Source organism: Bidens hawaiensis, unplaced genomic scaffold (assembly GCF_021521415.1).
Source record: "Bidens hawaiensis isolate Kalapana, Puna unplaced genomic scaffold, B.hawaiensis_p1.1 tig00043105_1, whole genome shotgun sequence".
NCBI classification, from domain to species: Eukaryota; Viridiplantae; Streptophyta; class Magnoliopsida; order Asterales; family Asteraceae; genus Bidens; species Bidens hawaiensis.
Genome location: NW_027497662.1, coordinates 85,164 through 111,397, shown reverse-complemented (window position 1 = coordinate 111,397; position 26,234 = coordinate 85,164). Strand labels below are relative to the sequence as shown.

At 32.1% G+C, this 26,234-nt stretch overlaps 1 protein-coding gene across 1 annotated transcript; it reads right to left on the bottom strand.

Moving 5' to 3' along the window:
* Nucleotides 1-612: 612 nt before the first annotated feature.
* On the bottom strand, nt 613-2,060 carry LOC143594125 (ribonuclease 3-like protein 3). Its single transcript, XM_077073514.1, has 2 exons — nt 1,701-2,060; nt 613-891 (listed from the first exon to the last, which is right to left on the bottom strand). Exons 1-2 carry the CDS (start codon nt 2,058-2,060, stop codon nt 613-615), a joined length of 639 nt encoding a protein of 212 aa, XP_076929629.1.
* Between the last annotated feature and the right edge of the window lie 24,174 nt (nt 2,061-26,234).

Genomic DNA, 26,234 nt, shown 5'->3' with positions numbered 1-26,234 from the left:
TCATTTATTATTAATGTTACTTTTATTAATTGTGATATCCAATAACGTTAATCCTTAGAACTTTAGTAACTTGACATGTCACTTGAAACCATCACTAGTTAAGTAGTTTATCTAACATCTGGCCTTCAAACCAACCAATATTGACCGTTTTGTCAATTAAATGCTCACATATGTGATTTTGTTTAAACGGGTACGTGGAGGTGGAGCTTTCTCAGAAGATTACCATCCAAGGATCACCCCACCCAGTTAGCGTTTATCCGCAATTATGTTCAAAATACATTGGTGATATTTGAAGTGCGACATTTCATATGAATGTTCTCTCTTTTGTGGACAGTACACAACGAGAAATATACGAGTTTTGCTATATATATGCTATAGGAAGTTGTAAAAAAAAACAAACTAACATTAATAACCAAGATATGAGCTTATGAAAGTTATATTAAATTATAAATAGTTCAATAATACATAACAAACAATCCAATCTTGCTTTTTGCTAGATTGTATGAATACACACCACCATCAAAAGTGGGACTCTCTCTTTCTCTTCCTCAATGATGCAATGTACAATGTTTCTGTCTTTTCAATGAAAACACAAACACACACATTTGTTTGTCATATGTCAAACAACTTGATAAGATTCTCGTAAGCATCGGCTGCTGCTTTGTTCTTAGCAGTCGTTTTCTTTTTCTTGTAGTTTCCTTTGCCAATTAGTTTGTTTCCTTTGCCAATTAGTTTGTTGTCTTTATATACTTCGATATCTCCGGTTTCAATCCACAAACTTTTGTATTCTAGTTTTATCCCAATCTTTTGGCACGTTTCGTTCAACTTCTTCACTGGATTCAGACTAAGGTTTTCCGGTGTTGTCAAAGGTTCCAACAAATTCTTCACAACCTTTGAACACACAAACAAGTCACCGTTTAATAAGCTATTGCCAAAAAACAAACATTTATGACTGTTTTGCAACCAACTTCGTCTACTTTTTGTAATATTCATGACTTGACTTTGCGACGACCAATTTTTTAATTTTTTAATTAAAAGTTACATAGTTTTTAATAGTTCAAACTATGTCCCATTCAATGTGACAAATGGAACTTCTAACTTTGAATTCGTTGATGCGAGCGGTCCCTAATCCAAAACTGTTTTTTCGCTTAACCAATGATTAATTGGATATGTATTGACGATTCCGAGATGTTGGGATGTGATTTCATGGATTGATTCGTGAAAAATGAGATTCGCGTACGTTAATGTACGTTAAGAGTCAGGGTCGGCTCCGAAAAGACGAAAAATTTTTTGGACCAAAGGCGAACTTTTTTTTGGGCCTTAAGTAAAAGAAACATTTTGTTGGGTTTAAACAATTTAATTATAAATGGGCTTATTTGATTATGATTTAAGTTGTGTAAAATACTTTTATATAAAAATAAGTTTAAAATTGTCTTAAATAAGACTAGAACCCACAACCTTTTGGTTAGGTCATGCCCCTTTACCATTAGACCAAGCTAATGGTTATGTAATTGTTTTGAAACATTGATTATACACATGTTTTTGATAAAAATACATATATTTTTTTTTGAAAATTTTTTTTCAGGCCTAGCGGGGTGTCAGACATGTGGCCGTCGACTACCCTGCCATGCCTCAAAGACGGCCCTGTTAAGAATTAGTGTATTGGATCTTTTCACAATAATAATAATAATAGTTCATACCCTTTCATTAAGTGATGGATCATCATGTTTGAGGAACCTATGTAACCCGTGTTTGAACCCGACACGAGCCAAGGCTTCAGTGTCGACATTAGCTGCGCGTAACTGAGTCAACTCTCCAGACTTCATTTTTGGGTATGAGAAATACTGTTGTTTGGCAAACATGAGATTCAAAACCGAGTCTCCGAGGTACTCGAGCCGCTCGTTAGATGTTTGAGGATCGCCGTGATCTTTATATGAGTTATGAGTAAAAGCTTCGTTTAGTAACTCTTTGTTTTTGAAGGTGTATCCGATGATCGTCTCCACCTTGTTGAGACTCGGTAATAATATTGTGGAGTTTGACTCGGTGGTGGAATCGTTCATTTGTTTGGTCCACCTAAGTCTCCAACTTTGCTATTTGTATTAATTCTATTGGTAGTACTATATATATATAGAGAGAGAGAGAGAGAGTAGAGAGAGAGATGGAGAGAGAGAGAGAAGAGTGTATATATGTATATATTTATACACACATAGCGAACTAAACTAAGTGTGTCATGTTGATCAATTCTTTAACGTGATGATGACGTAATTGTGCATTTGTTAATCATGTAAGCGCAGGGACGGAAGATGACATGATTCAGTTGTTGATCGGTTTCATTTAGGTTGTACTAATTATGATGGCGAATACAGATAGAGGGAGGAATGAATTCGTGGTTATTGATAACCTTATTCTATCTAATTATCTCTCTATTAATATATACCCAAGGAGAAACCAAATTAAGATAGTAAATGTAATTACGTCCATCAAATAATTATTATTTATCTTATAGGATATTAGAATCAATGATCTTTTATTAATTAGATAAATAGTTTTAAGCGTCATATATAATTTAAAAAACACTTTTTAGTTCTTACATATTCATATGTTCGGTAATGGTAACTTTTTTTATGACCAACAGGTCTTATCGTGTCTTATATAGGTACCCAATTGTCAGCACTAAATAGACATATAGCCTCAATATTCCGACAAACTACGTTGGTGTGTGAAAACCACACGTCAAATAATTGTCTTGATCTTCGATTCATAAATCAAAAGGCTTGAGTTGACTCTTTTAATTCATGGATTAAATGGGTTTGACTCAGTTGGTACCTGGAATCAGTATCACATCTTTTAAACTGATAACTTATAATACAACCTTTTATATTTTTATAAATTATAACTATTTCTTTTAGCAACAATTGCCACACTTCAGAGTTCAGTATAATTCACAAGAAAAGACAAAGAAATCTAAATCGTATCTTCCTTTATTCCAGCACACACACACATAATTAAACTTGAAAAGTCAAATAACTCCAATAATTTAAAATAGCCTCATTTATTAGTCTACATGGGTCTTTAAGCAACCAAGCTCACTTCGTTCACGAAAGTATCCATGACCATATGTTGAAGAGATAAGATCAGCAAGCAACGGTAATTGCAATGTCACAAATGAAGCAATTGGAAGACATGTTAATGCACCAATTGGGACCAATATCCACAACTTCTCTTGCCCAGACATAATATATAATGTTGAACAAAGGCTATCAACATGGTTGTCACCGATAAGAATAACATGGCAAGACCAAGTATCAATTGCTTAGGTAACTTGTAGAGGAAATCGTCATACGAATAATGTGCTGTGAGGATCGATAGAAACAGTAGCAAGGAGGTGGTGGATGTGAACAATGAGATTGCATCTGCGACAATAAATATGATGAAGCTCGGCTTTGTTTTATAGATTGCTTTTCCAGTATTCTCATCGTTTCCACCTGGTACGGTAATGGCCGAAGCAAAAACAATTGTAATAATAAGTGCAGCTGTAATCGTGTATGAATCGGCTGTTTTTTTCACCCACTCTTCACCTTTTTGTCTCAAGTTCTCATGTTCTTTACTAAACACCATCGTTGGTGTTTCGCTTTCCGCGTTCTTCGTTGTCCTCTCACTTGGCCGCAATAGTTTACTCACTTCCTGTAAGTTGATAGATGTTACAACATATATATATATATATATATATATATATATAAATTCAAAGTAATTTCATTTTTTCAAGTATAGGAAATAACATTTTCACCTTAAACCACTGTAACTCCCTTTGCATTTGTAATTCTGAACCGGTAACCATATTAAGTTTGTCTAGAGGTGCTAATTTTCCGGCCAAGTGCAAAATGTTGTTATCATAGTGACAGAAAATGAGTTTTTATCTCAAATCACTGTTATACATTATTTCGGGCTCCAAAAATTTGTAGACATTTTCACAGCGGTTGATCACCGAGAGTTGCAAAAGTGAATTCCCTTCATCGTTCGAGATCTGAAGTAATTCTGGAAACAATCGGATGATATGCTCTATTACCTCAGGAATATTATTTTCCATGGCCAACATAAGCGCTTTTTCGTACTTTTTATAACCATCATATTCTAATTTGCCAGCTTCCTCACATATAAACTTTAGCATGGCAAGACTTGAATTGTGTTCCACTTTTTCCTCGTGGAGCTGCTTGATATGTGGCACTGTAGACAATTAATGGCAACCAAAATTTTAGTTGTGAAGTTACATACAAGAATCAAGTCGTTGCCCTTCAACGATCGAAAGTTACATGATGTTATGTTTTGTATTAAAACAATGACTAAGCTTAATCTTGTATTATGTTTAGAAACTATTGCAATGGAAGGAGAAATTAGAGTCCTAATTACCATGTTGAAGAACATCCCAAAATTTGACAAAAATCTTCTTGGTGACTACACAAGAAACAAAATTATGTTATATGAACATAAAGAATGAAATTACAATAATCTTAAATAAAAACCCAACAACATCAATGGCTACACATGGTTATAGCTGCTCAAATGGTTAAGAGGTACGTAGCTTGAATATTCTTCCAAGGGTTCAACTTCGACCATGAGTTGTGTGTAGACAACTTAAAATAACAGGTTAAGTGAATTTTAATCATCTTTTTGTAGTGGATTTCAGTTTGTTAAAAGTTAACATGAATGCTATTTTTTATGTTAATATTGAAGCTAAGACGAAGAGGGTTATAACGAACACATGGTGTCAGCGGTCTAGTTCAGCTTACAACGACGGCAGGTCATCCGCATATGCTTCTCCAGAATTTTGAGTTTTTGTGAGTTGCCTCGACCACATGTTGCCGCCATATGCTAATTATTTACTTTTGTACTTTTTAAATAGCATTAAACAATAAGCGGAACAACGTTATCAGGTTAACCTATAGCCTATGGTGAAGACATGCCATCGATACAGAGTTAGCTATTTTCTTTTTTCCTTTTTCCAATATTTCAGGAATAAATAAAAGATAGAACAATGCCGTGTTCTTTGGTCATATGCAAATGACATGTCGTCACCATAGATTTAACTATTTTCATTTTTTTTACTTTCCTTATATCCTGGAATAAATAAAAAGAAACAACGATGTTGTTTTCTTTGACCCTATACGGATGACATGTCATCGCTAATTCGCTATAGGTAGATGATAACATGAATAACAGAACGCAGTTTACGTGTTCATTATTCCCCATCTCACTCTCATAATCAATCAAAGTGTCCATCTCACCCCAATCTAGAACGGATCTTTGATAAGTCAAACTTTGATCTAGAACTCAATAATGATGGGCTCTTAATTTGTTACAATGTTTGAAATTTTGATCTTCCGTTGATTATTTTGGTAAGGTATGACTCATGTAAGTGAGTAATGAAATTAGAAAACTTAAAACATCATATAAATTAAGTGATTATTCTTTTAACTCATCTATGGGGTTCTCGGTAATTTAGCGGATAGGTGCTAAGATTCAAGTTTAATTAGGGTAATTTAGTGGGTTGGTGCGCCAACTTTTGCACCAATGGCTATGAACCTTTATGGTGCTGACTTGTCGTTAAAAAAATCGTGAGATGACAACATATGGGCTATATAGCGACGACTTATGAGTTATTTCATCAGTATACCCGCAAAACAAATTACACAAGGAATTTATGATTGAACACTACTAGAAAACAAGTCATTTTCCCACAAAAATTTCCTACAAATTTTCTACGACAAGTAGTTCCAACAAAAAAATAAACTCCAACTTTGCTACAATATTATCTAATAAACATTATGTTAAGTCAAAATAGTTTTTGTAGGAAAGTTGTAGGAAGTTGACAACCACATATTTTTTAGCAATTTTGTAAGAAAAGTTGAAAAACGGTTGAAAACTATTTTCAAGCATGTGCTTTTTCAATAACTTTTTTATTGAAAAACTGTTAGAAACTGGATTTTCAGCAAATTTCCTACAATTCGATTGTAGAAAAACATCTATTTTTCTAGTAGTGGAATTTGTTCTAAACCCCATTTTGACTCGAACCCAAACTGGGATCTTACATGTATCGCCTAAGCTGCAATTCTTTACAGGAATATCTTCAATAGGAAAATAAAAAAATGTTTATTAAGATGGTGAAGCAAATATAAATTATAATAGTTCCTTTAAGTTATGTTTTAGGGGTTTGAGACATTTTTATTTTATTTTTGAACAAAGATCGAGCAAAAAAAGCCAACCAGCATTGGATCCATAAGTTTTATTCTTTTTTGGATGGATGGTCTCAACAAAAATGAGTGTTTTTGGGCGGTCTGATATGAAGATTACTGGAAAGTAGGTGGTAACAAGACGAAAAGTAAGTTCCGCCATCTCAAATGACGGTGAATTAGCTCTGGACGTCATTGTTGTAAGTACGGAGGAATAATGTTGTTCAGATTTGATGTGGCCGATTTTTGTCATAAAAAATTGGGGGGGGGGGGGGGAGGAGAAGACGGATACATATGACGTTGCACAAATTTTTGGTTTGAAAATGTATATCCGATATTAGAAAATTGAATATATATTGAGCGACTAAAGAAACATACGAGAATAAACAAATTTTTGGTAGAAGTTGTATCTTTTGGCATTCGGATATGCGTCCGACTTTTCTGCAAGAGATCTTAAGACAAGTCCAAAATGTTTGTGTTTTCTTCCAGCCAGTTTAGGGTAGTCCTTTAGCATCTCATATGCAACACCTGCAAGTAGAATTTAGAATACCAAAATAAATTTTTACTGTATTCCTCAGCTATCTTGTATATATATCAACGCAACAAGATAGCTGACGAATACAGTAAAAGCTCACCAATATACCCGGCCATGATTGAATTATGGATAATGTCATAACCTGCAAACCCCTCAAAGGGGTTCAGGTCTCCCTCCTCGATGAGGCTAAGGTATTGTTTGCACTTTCGAAGTAAATACTGACTAGTATTGGGTTCGGTATATGTAGCAGCTAATGCAAGAGGCGAAGCATTGGTTCGGAATAATAATCGTGGGTTTTTCTCGACCAACTTTTGTACCACCAGGTTGTTGTTAAGAGTTACAGCATAATACAACACGTTACACCTTGTATTGTCAACCAGAGTTGGAAGTAACTCGGAGTTGATCTGATTGAGGAGATTCTCTAGAAACCGAATATTTTCATGATTTCTGATTGCAAGATGAAGGGCTGTGTGTCCTTTATAATCGAGATCAGCGGTCAATGCATCTTTGTCCCGGTCGAAAAATTCTTGAGCTTGCTTCCAGTCTCCCAGTTGAATAGCTCTGCGTAGTGGGATGTACTTATCGAATTCTGTACATCCCCATATGAAGAATCATGGAAATTAATATATGAGGGATTAATACATACAGTAGGCGCGTAGTAGTGTAATATGTCTACCTTTATTTTTGTGTCTGTCTATGTTGGTGTTGGGGATGGTTGTGCTTTTACCTACAGGGTTATATTTAATAAGTAGCTTCAACCAAACCGCATAAGCCGTGGGTTCATCGACAACAGTTTTCATCGCATCTTCACTCAACGAACCAAAGATCCACCCTTGCACTAGGGCATCCAGCCTTTCCCATTTCTGATACTTGGTACGGGAACTATATTCCGGTTTTGAGTCATCATTGATAAAACCGAGCATATCATGGTTGAATAAAAGAGTCCGCATCTGTTTCTCCCACGGCACAAAATTAGAGATACTGGAGAGCTTTATTGACACAAAGCTAGCCGCATTCACGTGGGAAAGGTACTCTGAGGATGGATTATTATACAAACAAACACGCATTAGACCAACAATATTATGAAGGTTATTGATCAAAAGAATAAATTAATATTGGTTTTTTGTTTTTTTACCTTCATTCTTGCTTGAGGTAAACATTTATTCTAGTGGATTGTTATTAAGAAACTAGGTGATAGACGAGTTCTTGATGATAGATCAATGTGTTATCTATGATCCACATTGGTTGCTTAAATAACATAACACAAAGCTTGGTATCAAAAATGGTTACTAGTATCCATACCGTACTGATCCTGAAGCCTCAAAAAGTGGGTACCGAATTGGTGCCAAAATTAATTACCCGGTTCTCGTCACGCTTGATACACGATAACACGAACTGTTTGTTCAGTTGCTAGCAGGAAATATCGAACATGCATCTTTTTTAAACTTATTATGTATGTTTTCTTGTTTACTTTGAGTTTACACATTTTAGAGTTGGAAGTCTTGAATTAATGACATTTTTGAGTTTTAGAAATCTAAAGTTCAAAATTTTATACGAACCCAATCCGAACCAAGCAGATGGGTTTTAAACCAAACTAAGTCCAAGTATAAACACATCGCTCGTTTCATGAAATTCAAACCAATTGGCTCAGCTCGGTTTCAAACCAAATTAAATATGAGCAAGCTTGTATTCAATTCGGCTCGGTTAGTAAACAGCCCTACGTGTCGGTGTCTCGTTGCATAAACTACTCCCAAAAAGTTGGCTATTATTCTTTTTGTCCAACCGACAGCCAAAACAACCCTTTATTGTGGGTCTGAATTCCAATTAATTCTTAGCCCAAACACCACAAGTTCAACCTTTTTCTTTAACGTGGATATTAATCTTCATTTGATTCTAAGCCAACATTATTTTTGATCAAGTAATCTTGTCATCCATTACCTTTATCCTTTGCTTTTTGATCAAGTAATATGATTCTTATCTCTCATGGAGTTTTATTTGTGTTCCCAGTTGAGCGCTCTAGAGTTTCATTTATTATTCTTAACGTCACCTCATCTTTTTCTTCACCATTTAACCCATCATTTAACTTATGGTATACTACATTTTCCGTCTTTCTTTTTATGAATATAATTTTATTTAATATATATTTATCTATTTCAATAAAGTAAAATAATTGTAAACACGTGTCGATTTATAGTTAATCATTACAATTTTTTTCCCTCTAAAACTAATATATGTCATAGATTAATAATTATTCACTATTCTTTTACACTCTATTTATATTATATTTATAACATGATTAAATTATTTACTTTTCTTTAAACTTTATTTATCTTATATCTATACACTTTTATAATAATAAATATTTACATATTATAATACTATACATTGTTAGAATATATTTCACAACATAATTGGTGAAATCTAAAAATCAACAACAAACCGTGTTTGTTAAATATTGAAAAGAATATAATTTTAAATGTTATCATTAACATATTATATTGTATATTGTTAGATTGTAAATAATAAAAAAAACTCTAATATGTTTTCAATTTACGAACAAATTTTATATCATTAAATTATAAATATATGCTTAATAGTTGATCCATTTTTAAAAATAAATCCATTTATCTATTGGGTTTTTTTGCACATTGTCATATATATTTATAAATTATAAATATATGATTTAAAATCTACCTATTTATTTTTTGGTTAATTTAGTAAACTATACATATATGTGTTAAATTATACCAATCATTTTCAAATATAATAAAGTTTATCATATTTAGTTTCTTGTGTTTTTTATCAATGATTGCTTTGGGTACGTTTTTTTTGTGGAAGTTATAGAAGTTAAAATTTTAAATGTGATCGGATTTCAAATTTATTTTTAAGGACATTTTGGAAATAGTCAAAAGATTCGGGATTTGCACATTGAGTATTTTTCCCAAAACTATTAAAATTTAAGAAAAAATGACAAACACTTCCGACATGCCACCTCTAGGCCTATCAATACTTCTAACTTTTATCAAGTTATAAACATTTGTGTCAGCATTGACTTTTCGTTGAATAATTATCAGAATATTGTATGTGAAGCATGTCGTACAAATTATGCTCAAGTAAAGCAAAACATTCACAAATTTGAACGGGTTAACCTCTTTTTTATTGTCAGTTGGCAAAGTCGAGAATCCTTTCAAACTTATCAAAATTTTTTTTTATGGTGTATCTCAAAACTATTATTATATGAGAAGTAATCTCTGAAATTGGTTCATAACCAATTTTTTTTAATTATACACATATGATGCTAAGAATAAATTTTTAATAGATAGAGTGTTATTGCGTATGTTTTGGAACATGCATTATTTTTTTTTTGGAAAAAAACATTTTATGATATAAATAAAATCAATTTATGTATAATGATACAAGCAAATATGTAATACATGTTTCTGTATACATTATGTATTGTTTTATTTGTAACTTAATTATTTAGATCATCATGTGTGTTACACGAGTTTTAAAGCTAGTTTATAAATAAATTAAAACTTATAATCTTTCTATAATAAAATAAAATAAAATACATACATTAAAAAAATTGGAAACAATTGCATTAGTTACAAATAATATAAATAATAAACTAAAAAAATTAAGTAAGAAAACTAAAAAAAATAAATGCATAAATTATTTAAACGACTACATTAAACAATAAAAAACCTAGATAGTTGGGCAATATTTTTTGATAAATTTTCTCTTTGTCAACAACGCCACTTCGAGATCGGTTTCAGAAAAATGGTTGATTGCTATTCATTCTTGCCTACTTAGTTCAACAAATTTAGCTATTCATATTCAAAAACGATAAACATATAAAATGTATATTTCGATTCATTAAAAAGGGAAAAAGGATTCAACTATATAATAGCATGTTAGCTTAACTTAATTAACCTTTGTGTCTAACATCTTAAATCAGTTCTCGTGTTTACTAGCTTGTAAGCCTGTGAAGAAACCGAACGTACGTGAAAAATGGCACACTTGTGTTCGTTCATTAAACTTTAAACGAACACGGACACTTTAGTGTTCATGCTCATCTATTTAAAAAATGAACATGTTTGTGTTCGTCTATATTCGTTTATTTAAAATCTAAACGTACAGTTCACAAACATAATATATCATAAATGAACATATCTTAACAAAGATAAATGAACATATATGAATAAATATAAATGAAAACACAAAAAAAAACCCACAAAGAAACATAAACCATTGAGTAGATAACTCATCCAAAAAATATTTAATTATATTCTTTTAATATGTAAATGAACATTAACGAACTTAAATAAACGGACATAAACGATCATAAAAAAAACGTCCATGAGCATAAATTAATGAAACAAACATGTGTTCATGTTCGTTTGTTAATTAAACGAACACAACATTTTTGTTCGTGTTCTTTCATTTATTAAATAAATGAACACAAACGAACCCGGAGACATCGGAGATCTCAGAGATCTACCAAAGCACGAAAGCCTTGATTCCACTAGATAGTAAACGATATTGGATCAATGGATAAATTGATTGGGCCGAATCGTCGATTAGCAATTCTTGGTCATTGAGATTCGTGGTAATTCGGATTAATACATCTTTTCATACACGTAAATACGAAATTCAAATAAACCAAGGCCCCGAAAGGAGATTGGCAAGTAATACTACTCCTAGACCCCACCTCCCGGAATTCCTTCTAGGTCATGTTGAATAATTTTGATGGATTCTGTAATTTTAATAGATCTCGTCGTTAAAAAATATTTGTTTATGTATTATAATATTACTATATTTTTAAATTAATATAAAAACTAGATTCTTTCTAATAAAGAAAAGTAATCAATAAGCAAAATTTACAATGAAATCTCATCATCCATACATAATGAATTGATGTGGTATATTCATATCATATTATATGAACACGGCATATGTATCAAGGGAACAGTTGGACTCAATGATTATTCGTTCGCTATAACCAGAAGTAACGTTCAGTTCGTTTACAGACCTACTAGCTTGCTTATCTTTTTCTTCCCGTACAGACTTTTGTTGACCAGATTCTTTGCGTGCTTGGTCTTCTCCAATTTTTCTTTTTTAATTCCTTTCGTCAACACCAAAACTCTCAATCAGCTTCTGCCCTGCTTTTTATTCTTTTCCTTTATATTGAACAAGAATAATGTATAGTGTATCACAGCCCACATGATTAATTGTCATTCAAAAGGGGTGGAGGTGCAGCTTGTTGCCCTCTTACCTGCCTCTTTATTGTAATTGGATCCTTTTATCTGTTTAACCCTTTTCTTTTTGATCATCCTGTTAAACATTTAAATCAATTAGTCAACAAATTAACACAATTAACCCTCAAAATTTGTTGACTTAAACAGAAAAGAATAATCCATTCTAATCATCATTATATTTTAAAACAGTTATTATTGTTCAATCCATTTATTCATGTTTTCTCGTATACTTTTAAAACCCTTAAACTTTAAATATAAACAATCATTCCATGAATGAGTATAACAATTTCAAAGGTCAAAAGTAATCAAAAGTGTGGAAAATATTTATATAAAAATATGTATAACTTGGGCCACATCATTCGGCACCAAAAACGACTTTGGACACACTCGATCAATTACCCAAGCTACCGGTTAGGGAAATACTTGCTTATGTTTTGCAAGATATCACTCATTAGCCAACTTGTAAACATCATCGTCGTTACTCCCGCATACTCTTTCGATTGTTGAGGGAGTTGACATAAAAAAAACCGTTAAACCACGATAATTTCTATTCATGAACTCATCTCCCTCCACTTTCCGTTAAATGAACTATTTTTATGATACGCTGGTTTTTACGGAATTTGATGCAATTTTATTGTGAAACTCTTAAAAAAAAAACGGTTGCGCGTTACCTAATAAAATATAAACAACTTATAAATTATAAGTAATATGTATATATAAACAGTTTTAATTAAACTATAATAATATTTAAAATGCAAGCAAGATCATAAACAATTTCCTTCGTTGCAATTAGCATGTAATTACGTAAATAAATCATATTGGAAATTAATAGTGCTAGTTATGAATAAAAAGTGTTTTTTTACCGGATTATATTTCTCGAAAATCTTTATAAATGGAAAGTTGATTATGTTAAACTGTGGCAAAGAGAGTAAGAATTTGGTTCAAATACAAACACTACTACAAAACAATTGTTTTGCGACAACTGGTTATGCGACAAATAGTCTATAGCCACAATATTCCGACGAAATAGGTTCCAGTAAAAAAGCTGTCGTTAATTTAGTTACTGGCAAGCTTTGCGACAGTTTTTCTTGTTTTATGTTTTTTTTTCAGTTATTAGTTTTTAGACTCAATTAAATATACAGAACTGTCGCAAAGTTGTAGCAAAATCTGCAAGCATTGCGACTATTTTGTCATAAATTTGTGTTTACTTGTTTGTTTGTTTATAATTTGATTTTTTATATTTCGGGTATATAATTAATAGATGCATAAAATAGTAGTCGGTAATTTGTCGGGGGAAGGTTTTACACTTGTGACGAAATTGCGGCAACACCCTTTTATGTGACTATTTTCTCGGAAGGCTGTGTTTAAGTTATTTTTGTTTTTATTTATTGTCAAAGATTTGTGCAAAACTTCTTGCCAATGGTGGGGAAATTGTTGAAAACGTTTGTAGCAAAAACAACCAATTTTATAGTGAAATTTGGTCGTAACGTACGAAATGATCGAAATGGAAGAGAAGACACGGTGACAATTTGGTAATTATGCGAATAACGTAATTACAACACAACACAAAATATAACTAGTTATAACTTCAATCTGAATAGGCCTCGTGGTACGTAATATACATGGCTGATGCAACTTGATTAAGAATTGTCATCAAAAAGTTACTCTTGGAAATCATAAAGCTATCCAAAACGATTACAATGAAGTGTAGGTAAATGAGCAATCAGTTGCGCCGCAACCCCTTTTTGAAAACTTTCGCATGTGAATCTCTCTTAATGTTGTAGCGGCAAATCCACAGAGTGCTTCATTTTAGATGTATGTTTCGTAAACGTACAACTCAGGACGTATATTAGTACGTATAAAAGCTTTCATATCTATAAATAATATTACGATATGTTTATTTCATATATACGTTTTTTGATTATTTTGTAACTATAAATATTTAATAACCTTATTTTAGATTATAAATTAATTGTCCTATATTGATTTTTAAACAAGTGGAACCACACGTCAATGCTGCTCAAATAATTGCATGACCTGCACAATCGGACTTGATCTTCGATAAATATTATTAAAAGGCTTGACTCGTTCAATTCTTGGAATAGAAGTGGTTGACTCAGTCGGTACCTGGGCAAATAATCTTTTACACTAATGAAAGTTACAATCAACTGTGTTAAATTTTTTTTATAGCTACTTCTTTTAGAAACAACTCACACATTAACGTAATTTCACATCCGCCATGAACAATAGAGACAATGAACTCATAAATATTGGTGATTTTAGTGTCACCAAATCATTTTTATTTAGTCAGGACTTACTAAAGTCCGAAAAATCTGAATAAACTCTTAATCTAGGGCTATAAATAACTTCTCGCATTTCTCACCATAACTTGACTTCTCTCCTGAACCGTCACCTATACACACACACACACACACACAATCCTAAAGTCTTAAACCTAAAGTCATATTGGTTCCTTAACAGGTTAACCTGTTACCAAATAGGTTCGTGTTTGGAAAAAATGACACGATTTGTTACCGTCTCGTGTTCGTGTTTAGTAAAACAGGTCATCGTGTCTTATCGTGTCGTGTCTAACATGCTATGACAACCCTAAGTAAGTTAGTTACCAACATAGACTCAATAATTCATTTAACCTCATGCTAATTAATATGAAACACCAATTATTGACATCTCGTTAATATAAACCCGGATAATACATGTTTTCCAAACCCTAAAACATCAAACAAAAAAGAAATAACTAGGTGAATACAAATTCCTAATACAAACACTACACCTGGTTATGATCACATATCCGGTAGAACAAGTTGGATGATAAGATAATGTTAGGATAAAATGTGCAAGTTGCGAAATAGTATCTAGGTATACTTGAGTAATCTATATATATATATATATATATATATATATATATATAGGATCAGGATCATGAGATAACCTTTTTGAAATTGAGAACTATGAGAACCATTTTGGACAACAAAAAAACCAAAAATAGAAAAAATTATAAAATAAAAAAAACACAAAAATCAAAAAAGTATAAAAACCAAAATTCTTATTTTATCATCCCGATTTCATAAAAAAATACGGTTTAGCTAAATTATATACACATATGTATAATATATACATATATGTATATTTACATGTTTTTTTTGTACATATGTGTATAATTTAAGATAAATGATACTGTACATATGTGTATATTACGTAACTAAAGATTATATAAAATTATACATATGTGTATAACACGACGTTTTTTTTTGTATTTTTTTAAATTTTTTTAATGAAACTGGAATGAAATATAAGAATTTTTGTTTTTTTACTTTTTTAAATTTTTTATTATTTTTTGTTTTATGATTTTTTTTAAATATTTTTTTAAAAGTGTTTTTAGTGGTCCAAAATGGTTCTCAAAGTTCTCAATTTGTAAAGGGTTCTCTTATGATCCTTACCCTATATATATATATATATAGAAAATGGTTCAAATAAAAATAAGAAGTTTTCTAAGAATGGTAAGAACCAACAAGTTTTTGACATTTGGCATTACAAATGATGGTGAAAGAACAATTCTAGGAAACTATGACGGTTATAAAGATGAAAGAGTAATTCTATGAAACTATGTCGGTTATTGGTAATTTTAAATCTCAACCATTGATAAACATGATCCAATGGTTATGATTTATTCCTAGTCTTCCTAGGAAACTACTTATTTTTAGGATAACTCTCCTATATATATATATATATATATGGGATGGATCTTGCAAGAAGTAATATTACAGCGAGAAGTGCGAGAAGTGAAGGTAAAACTTCATTAATCCTTAATTTCACTCCCTTTCATATGATGTTACATACATATATGTAGGTTGGTTGTATTTATGTCTTAATTACACATTCAAACATGCCTACAAACATATAAATGTACCGAGCCACATTCAAACCTAAGTACCTACACACATACATATGCACCTACACAATGCACCTACACATAAGAACGGGAGTGAAATTAGGGATTAATGGAGTTACACCTTCACTTCTCGCTGTAAAAAACTTCTGAAATGATCCAATACCTATATATATATATTACAAGATAAGATGAGCACTACAAGAATTCTCCTTTGTTTGTATTTGGGATTCTTCACTCATTTAGTGTGTGTTTACGTGTGATATCAGTTATGTTCATAACGAAAATAGATGGTGGTACATTGTCACATTGACGAAGACAAAAATTTTAAACAGCTGGGTTTGAAAGGGGAGATTTTAGGTTCAAGTCCTACATAGACAACAAGAATTAAAAGAAATTCACCATTCAAAAATATATATCCATCAAATTCTTCATAAAAATTTAACAAACTAGAGTTCTCAATTTGTCTTTATAGCCAAAATTAGGAAATATTAAAAGAAAACCTGGAACCATTGTGTGACCTGTTTCCTTTATTCTTGATGTGGGTTTGTGACGGCCCATTATTTCGTTTAATATGGAACCCATGTGATATATATCATATATTGTGAAGCCTAGTTAGTAGTTAAGGTTATTGGCCCATAAACTATAAGTAAGCGATCACTTTAAATGACCACCAACTAGACGTGCACAAATCGGGTTCACCTTGAAAACCCGAACCGGTTTTTTTCAAACCGGGTAGAAAATGACACCGGTTCCAGTCAGGAACCGGTTCGGTTCCCGACCCGAACCGATGCCCAAAAATGCAAACTTTTAGGAACCGGGTAGGGTTGGAACCGGAACCGGTTTTTACGTAAAAACCGGTTCCACCGGTTTTTTTTGAAATTTAAATATTATAGCCGTTAGGAACCGGTTCCAACGGCTATATAGCCGTTTTTGACCGTTGGAACCGGTTTTTAACTACAAATAGGTTATTTTCTTACTATAAATAGCAAGGTTTGTTTGTGTACTTGTTAAACCACTTTCAAAACTATAAAACACACTCCAAACCACAATTAACCTTAAATTGACAACAAATGGCAACTAATGATGACGTTGTTATGGTGATCGAAACAACAAGATGCCCCGATGTTTGGGTTCATTACGATTTGTGTCTCATGACCGACTCACATGAGTTGGCACGTTGCAAATATTGCTCGAAGTTTCTTAAAGCAGAGTCCAACTCGACATTACGAAAACATACGAATAAGTATTGTCGAGAGAAAAGAAGTTTGGAAGCTAAAAAAACGGAAGTGGGAGAGTCGTCCGGCTCTACAACCCAAAAATAAGTATTCCCGGATTAAAACGACGGACTTTGTTTTTTATGTTTTAGTTTTTATGTTTAGTATCGTTTAGGTTTTAATAATGTTTGTAACAGTTATTTTTTAAATAAATAAAATGTTCGTCATTAAAAAAGTAACAAAAATTAATCATGAGTAACAAAAGTAATTATAATAAAACAAATCAAAACTAAATATTAGTTGAACAAGTTACAAATAATTTTACCAAAACAAATAATTACAACTCTTCTTCGTCTTCATTCTCGTCTTCACCCTCGTCTTCGTTATCGGAAGAAACTCCGTCCTCCGCCTCCTCATCATGAATATTACCGTTAGAACCGGTTCAAACGGATCTATTGTCTCAAAAACCGGTTCCAACGGCTATATTACCGTTGGAACCGGTTCCAACGGCTAATTGGTGTCTAAAAAACCGGTTCCAACGGCTATATTACCGTTGGAACCGGTTCCAACGGCTAGTTTGACTTTTGTTTTACCCTTCAAAAAAACCCGTCGGAACCGGTTTTTCCAGGTACGAACCGAACCGGTTCCAATTAAGAACCGGGTAGGAACCGGGTTGGAACTGATACTGACATACAAATAGGAGAACCGGGTACGATTTTCGGGTACAAAAATACCCAAACCGGGTATTGTACCAACCGGGTTGGAACTGGAACCGGTTCCGGTTCGGTTCCACCAGTTAGGTTCCGGAACCGGTTTTTTTTGTGCACGTCTACCACCAACTGTTTAAATAGTCAAACTGAATACACTCCTTCATGAGTCGTTAACTAAATGCTGTGAAGGTAATACTGAAAAGCTTTGGATGTGGTGCTGGTTCTTTTTTACCTTTGCTTTCTTGGTGTGATCATTTTGACTTTTGAAACAACCTTACGTTTTGATAGAGATGTTACAAGTTTAAAATATCCTCCTCATTGGGGTCCTATTTAAGTTACTTTAGGAAGCAATGGATACTGACTCATACCGAATTTGATCCTGTTTTTTCCTTTTATTTTTGCGTTAAGCTTCATGATAATATCCATGTTTCAAACGCCACCAGCATTGTATTACAGGGAATATCTCACAGAATAGTAACCAAGTTTCAGAAGTGTTTTGTTTAGGCAAATTTTTTTTCCAAATTGATCCACTAAATCTTCAAATCGACCTCATCGGATTTTTTGTGCGTCTAGAAAGCAATGAAGGAGAATATGTGGGGTTCGAGATTTACTATTTTTTTATTAAAAAATTTTATTTTTCATTTTTAGTATTATTGCTTATTATATTTGAGGTAGTTATTTGAGTTATTTCCATATTAATGCCCATTTTGATTTTGTATGATGCTAACTCTTGCAGAGTTGTAAGCATTAGAGTTAGATAAATATTACAAAGTATTGATGTAGGATGTTCAGTATGTGAAATATTATTATAGATTCTTCTTTAAAATATACATAGGTTTTGTATGTTCCCTCCCACAACTTATTACTGAATGAATATAATTATCATCAATGGTTGTTTTAAAAGATAAATTATCATTAAACAATATAACATATCATCAACTACCCTTGTAATACACGGGACTCAAGCTAGTATTATAACTTATATATACACACACCAAGTTTTTTTTAAAGATTGTATATTATGAAATCGAAAACTTTATCTTCTGTAATACGAGTATAATAATGTTAAATGTTGTTTGTTTGTCTGTATATTGGATTGAATGTTTGGTGACTTGTAATTTTAAATGTTGTTTGTTTGTTTTTCCAGTTTTTTTTAATTTTATTTCGGATATATGAATCACTATCCGATCGGATATCCAAAGTTCAAATATCCGAAAATTCGGATTCGGATTAGGATTAGGATTCCGAAAATTAATTTCATTATTCCAAAGGACCGGATATCCGAAGTTTGGATATCCGGTTTTGAACACCCATAGTTTTACTGGTGGGGTTATGTTTCTTTTTCGTGTCTAATATTTATATTTTTTTATTTTAATTTTATTTATTGTAAAAAAGTTAGTAATTTACTTAGAGTTTGATGATAAAATGGTTTCACAAATAAACGAGATGTTATAATCCGTTTAAAAACTATGGGTCTAGTAAGACCTATGACCCCGCTTATATTTTTTTACTACAAAATTGTTTCTTAATGTAAATAATATCATTTTATTAAAAAATGGTTTTTATTGGCCCCAACTATCGTCTTTTGGTCACTGCCGGTCCCAACTAATGAATTGGCTGCTAACGGTCCAAACATTTAACGTATTTGTTCCTAACGGTCCGCGACTAAAAGATATCTAACGTCTCTAGTTTCAGGTCGCCGGAAAAACGTTTTTGGTCGGAAAACACACAATGTTTTTCCAAAAACTCAACAATTTTATCCCAAACATCATGGTAACTTTGTATCGTACCTTTAGGAACCTTTTTATAGTAAAAGCCCCAATTATTGTGGTCGTCGGAACCCTAGAACCATTGTCGGAATCAGTTGATGGTGCTTAAGTGATGGTGGTTGGTTGGTGGTGAGTCAATTGGTGGTGTTGGCGGTGTTCAGGTGGTGTTTTCCGACAAAAAATTGACTTTCCGGCCAGAAACATTTTTCCGGCGACCTAAAACTAACGGCGTTAAGATTCTTTTAGCCGCGGACGGTTAGGAACAAATACATTAAAAGTTGGGACCATTAGTGACCAATTCCTTAGTTGGGACCGGCAATTACCAAAAAACAATAGTTGGGACCAATAAAAACCAATTTTCCTAAAAAAAATTGGATATTAATTTTATTATATCCCCATTTTATAGTATTTTCATTTCAAATATTTGGTGAGATTAATTTTTAATGAGATGTTATAACGCGTTTAAGGTTATCTGGGTTTGTAAGACCTATACCCGTGAATTCGAGTCAAATGCATGAGAAGTCTTCATTTACAAATAAAACAATCTGGTAGCTTGAGAGAATGTAAGAAGCAACCAGAGAGCTTTTAAATGTTTCGTTTATGTGTGTGTGTGTGTGTATATATATATATTTAAGATTAAGATTCTTAGTTTTATAGTTTTTCTTTTTATTTTCCTTGTTTTCTTTCATTTTCATTTTTTTTGCACGCAGTATGTATTGTAATTTATTTACATCCGCATATGTTCTTTTACATTATTCGTTTATAATATTTATAAATGTTTTTTGAATTTTAATTTTATTTATTATAAGGAAGTTAATAATATACTTAGAATTTGATGATAAAAGGGTTTCATAAATAAATGAAATGTTATACCTAGGGGTGTTCAAAAGTATCCGAATCCGTATCTGTATCCGAATTATTCGATACTCCGTATCCGAACTATCCGAAATTTCGGATATCCGATATCCAGATATCCGAAAATTCGGATTCAGATTCGGATAACATTTTAAGAATTTTTCGGATAGTTTGGATATCCGAACTATCCTAAATATTAAATTTAATATTGTTGTAATTTTAATATATAAACCTTATACCATCCATAAACCTTATGTAACCCTAATTTCCAAACTTTTTCAAAATCGTTCTCTAACTCTAACATTACCTTCCACTATCCAATCATCCTCACTACCACACCACCTCCATCCGCCGCTACACTGTCCTTCACTGTCACTACTCGCCACCCCCGGAACTATCTGTCTGACCCTCACTAGTCACCATGTTCGTCCTTCGGCGCCGTTGCTGCACCAAATCACCATGGTACCTCCTTGATAAGCCGATAAGTATGCTAGATTGTGTCACAAATTGTTAGATTTATCTATTCGATTTGTTAGAGTAGAAAACCTATTGTGTTTAGTTTGTTAGATTGAATGTTGTGACTTGTAAGTTTTTAAAACAGGTTGTTGGATTGTTAAATTGAATGTTTGGTGACTTATAATTTTAATGTTAAAACATGTTGTTTGTTTTCCCATATTTTTTTTCTATTTTTCAGATTTTCTTTTGGATATCCGAATCACTATTCGATCGGATATTCGAAGTTTCGATATCTGAAGTTCGGATATCCGAAATTTCGGATTCAGGTACGGATAATGAAATTCACTATCCGAAAGGACCTGATATCTAGATATCCGGTTTTGAACACCCCTATTTATACCGGTTTAAAAGCTATTTGGTTTTAGTGAGACAAATGACTCGCTTATTTATTTTTTTTAGTATAAAAATGTTTCTTAGTTATAAATAATATATATATTTTTTAAAATGAGTATTAATTTTTAAGTATATCCCTATTTTATAGGAGTTTCATATCAAATATTTGATTAGATTAATTGTTAATATAATGAGATGTTATAACCCGTTTAAGGGCTATCTGGGTTTGGTGAGACTCATACTCATGTATTCATTCGGTCAAATACATGAGAAACCTTCATTTAAAAATAAAGCAATCCGGTGGCTCGAGCGTATTTAAGGAGCTTTCGTTTATATATATTTAATATATATATATATATATATAGAAAAGAGTTCAAATAAAAAACAAGTGTTTTGTGAGAAGTATGAGAAGAGCTTTAAAATAAAAAAAAAATCACATAAATATGACACTATACAATGTAAATATGAAACAATACAATTATTTAGAAACTACTAATCTCAATCACTAGATCATAGATCCAAGGGCCTAGATCTATTCTTATTCTTCTCACAAAAATATTGTTTTTTACATTAACCCTACCATATATATATACATATATGATTGATTTCTTTTGAGAACCATTTGAGTTTTAAGAACTCGATAGAACTCAACGTAACAATTTTTTTTTTCGAATTTTTTTTACACATGTGTAATACGTAAGTGTAAGTGATGTACAAAAAATTACGGTATTTTTTTACACACCGAATCGACTTCTTACACATGTGTAGCTATCGTTTAAACTTGTGTAATTATCAAAAATACTTATTCTCTCCCCTGCTTCATTTTTTAATTAAATTTAATCTCAGTCACATACTTCATATCATTTAATTAAATGTGTGGTTCAAAATCGAGTTCTTAAAGTTCTTAAAACTCACCATGGTTCTCAAAATAACCCTCCCATATATATATACATATATATATATATGATTGATGTATTTTGAGAACCATTTTGAATTTTAAGAAGTCGAAAAAGCTCAACGTAACTATTAGTTTTTTTGAGTTTTTTTACACATATGTAATATGTAAGTGTAAGTAACGTAAAAAAAATTACAGTATTTTTTTACACACCGAATCGACTTTTACATATGTGAACTAACATTTAAACTTGTGTAATCATTAAAAATCTTTATTCTCTCTTTCGGTTCATTATTTAATCAGATTTAATTTCAGCCACATATTCATTATCCATTTATTTGATTGTGTGATCCATATTGAGTTTTGAAAGTTTTTACAACTTATCAAGTTCTCAAATGATCATTCCCATACACACACACACACACACACACATATATATATATATATGATCAGGATCATGTGAGAACTATTTTAACATTGAGAACTATGAGAACCATTTTAGGGATGAACAAATAATTAATCACTCCAACTCATTTCCTATTTCTAAATGAGTTTTTCAAACTCCATCTTTAAATTTTAGTAAAATGATATTGAAAGCCTCCAAATTTAGATTGTTGCCAAAATACTTCATTTCCAACTAACATATAAATATATATTACAATTCAATTTATATTGAAAATGATAATAAGACAAAATAGTTAGGAGTTAAGATTATAAATGAAAGAAAGAGAAAAAAGAATATAGAGATGGTAATGAAGAATGGGTTGGGAAAGGTTATTAGAAAATGTTATATAAATTAGAGAAATTATGTTTTTTTAGTTAATTTTAAAGATTGAGATAGAGATTTCATGGGAATGCTCTAAGGGGGGTATATATAAAAATCTTTATAAAATATTAATTCAGGAAATATCATAAAAACCGATGATATAACTGTAGGTTAAGAAAATATATTCAGTGAAGAACTGATGTTCAAAAATCTATTTAGCATGTAAATACATTTTCTTTTTCAACTCTTTTTAAAAGAATCAGTCTAGAGTCTAAATCGGTTTTAAGGGAATAACGTATATTTAGCCTAACCTATTTTAAGTGTTGATACACGTACCCCTCTCTAAAGAATTTTTACTAAATGTATCATTCTCTTAACTTATCAAATCAATTATCATTTCCCCTTAACATTATTTATATACATATAAGTCCCTAAAACACTTTTTCACTTAATAATCTTCACTAATTATATCAAATTATTAACTATTACTCCCTCCGTCCCATTTTAAATGTCCATTTTCCATTTTTGATTGTCCCAATTTAAATTTCATTTCTATACATATAAAATCAATTTCCAATTGTGCCCTTACTATTACATATACTAGATGTTTTAGCCGAGGAAGAAAAATGGTTTTTAGTCATAATAACTTAAAGGACATTATTGTAATTTTACAGCTCATAAAATAAAATGATCAAACATTTCTTAATTTGTGTGTTTTAGATCCCATGACATTTAAAATGGGACGAAGGGAGTAGTTATTATTATTATCATCATCATTGTACGTATTATTAATAATTTTCTACTTTTAACAATATTGATATTAGTATGTGTTGCATACATACACACATATATATAAATACACACACATAAAATTTTATAAATATAACAATACATCAACACTTATAATAATTAATATATTATTATTATGATCAAGGACAATAAACACGAAAAGAAAAAAGAAAAAAAAGCTTTATAGTTTTTTTTATTTAATATTTAAAGAAAGACCATAAAATGAAACAAAAAATATTGGAGGGAAGTATATTGTCAAATAAAATTGTTTAAGAAAATAAAAGTAAAAGGAAGATGTATGACAAGTAAGCAACGAGAACTCATTTTACCTAACTCATCCTTAAATCATTTGATACTTCATAAAAAGTGATAGTCTGGTTCTAGAAGGCGTATTTTTGGATTCAATAATAAAATATTATAGAAAAACCCTATTTATGTATTTCACATGTTCAAATATGGTTCATCATATCAATGTTTTAAAAACCGGTCTTTTACTTGTTTCGAATTAGGCTAAAAAGGGTATAGTCGGTTGAATCGGGTTATTCCGGGAGGTTCAACCGGCTGAATAGTTTTCTTTATAATCTTCTATAAAATCAACTTATGTAAGGCCCCGTTACCGGTAACCCTACTTTCGTGTTGGATTTACTCATAAACGCAGTTCTAAATATCAAAGTTAATTAAAACATTCGCGGAACATTAAAAACATTCAAACCATTACATTCCATAACCATAATTCTTGTCTTATCGAGCATTCATAGTCATTTAAAAACAAAACATAGTCTTTTAAAATAAAACATCATTGCAAAATCTTCAGATGCCAGCTTCGTCCAACTCTGCCATGTGTCCTCCTCAAGCTAGCTGCCTCATTCTACTCATCTGCGTGCATACTAAAAGTCAGCTACACTGAGTGAGTTCTAGTTAATCACATACTCATACAATACCTTCTTACATTTCATACTTAACCTCTTAACTTTCTTTCATACACACATAAGTGCATATACTTTCATTCTTACCTTCATACTTTCTTTACATACATAATCATACGTTTTAAAGAGCCTTTCGCCCTATAACCTCACAGATATTATAAGGGTATGGTCCTTGACATCACAGATATTATTAGGGTCTGGTCCCTAACATCACAGATATTATAAGGGTCTGGTCCCTAACATCACAAATATTATTAGGGTCTGCTCCCTTTGTTTCGTGTAACTGTACCGTGCCTGTTCATACATACTTTCCTTGACAATACATGCAATCTCCGGAGAGCGTTCACGTACCATCATCATAACATACATACATTATGCATACATCATATATTCATACATACATCATATCTTTCATCATACTTATCAATCATATCTTAACTACCACCTGACGGTACATGCAATATCCGAAGATCGTTCACGCACCGTCAAACAATCATCATACATAAATCATACAAGGCATACACTTACCACTTAAGATAAGTGTATTAACTATCACATCGAGTATGCACACAACCCCGAAAACATAACAAGGAAGTGGGGCTAGAAACTCACCTGAATCCTGTTACGCTCTCCGTTAATCGTTATTCCCTTCTTGAGCTGTGTACGGCTAACTGTATAATATTTACATGTATCAATTAACTAATACTACTCATGTTGTATTTCTATCTTTATATAACCCACAACGAACGGGGTCCGGGGGCAGCGCCCTGACAGCGGGGTCTAGGGGCTGCAGCCCCTAGCAGGGTCCAAGGGGCAGAGCCCCTGGCTGGGTTTTTAATTTCCACTAACTGTCTTAACACATTTTTCATTAGGTTTTTAATTTATTTCATCATTTGCTAACTCCAGCGAACTTATCATTAAGCGAACTTAACAATAAGCGAACTTAACATTAAGCGAACTTATCGTTAGCGAACTTAAGCATAAGCGAAATTAGTGTTCAGCGAAGTTAACCCTAGGCGAACATATGCCAGGCGAAGTTGTCAGGGCGAACTTGGGGTTTAGCGAAGTTAATCATAGGCGAACTTGTCAACAAGCGAAGTTGGCCAGCGAACTTAGTTAATCAGCGAAGTTATCAGTTAGGCGAACTTGCTTGCAAGCGAACTTGCTTGCAGGCGAAGTTCGCTTGTAGGCGAAGTTGCCCAGCTGCCGTCTCTGTTCAATCTTAATCCCCCACAATCATATCTATTTTAACGCGAAACTCTTGGATACGATATTTAACCAACTCGCGATCAATCATATGGTCGTTTTTGGATATGGTTTGACCCGAAAACACGTAAAGTTTGGACCTTTAAGCTCGAAACGTTCAATACTAGTTTAAGGGTTCATTTAATCGAGCCGTTTCCATTTCCGGGTTCATTACACTCATATTTACTATCAAGTTTTCAACTTTATCTTTCGTTTATATTTGATCTATTCGAGGTTCAAGTTTCAAGATTAAACGTGTATAAAAATGTAAACTTTAAAGGGCCAA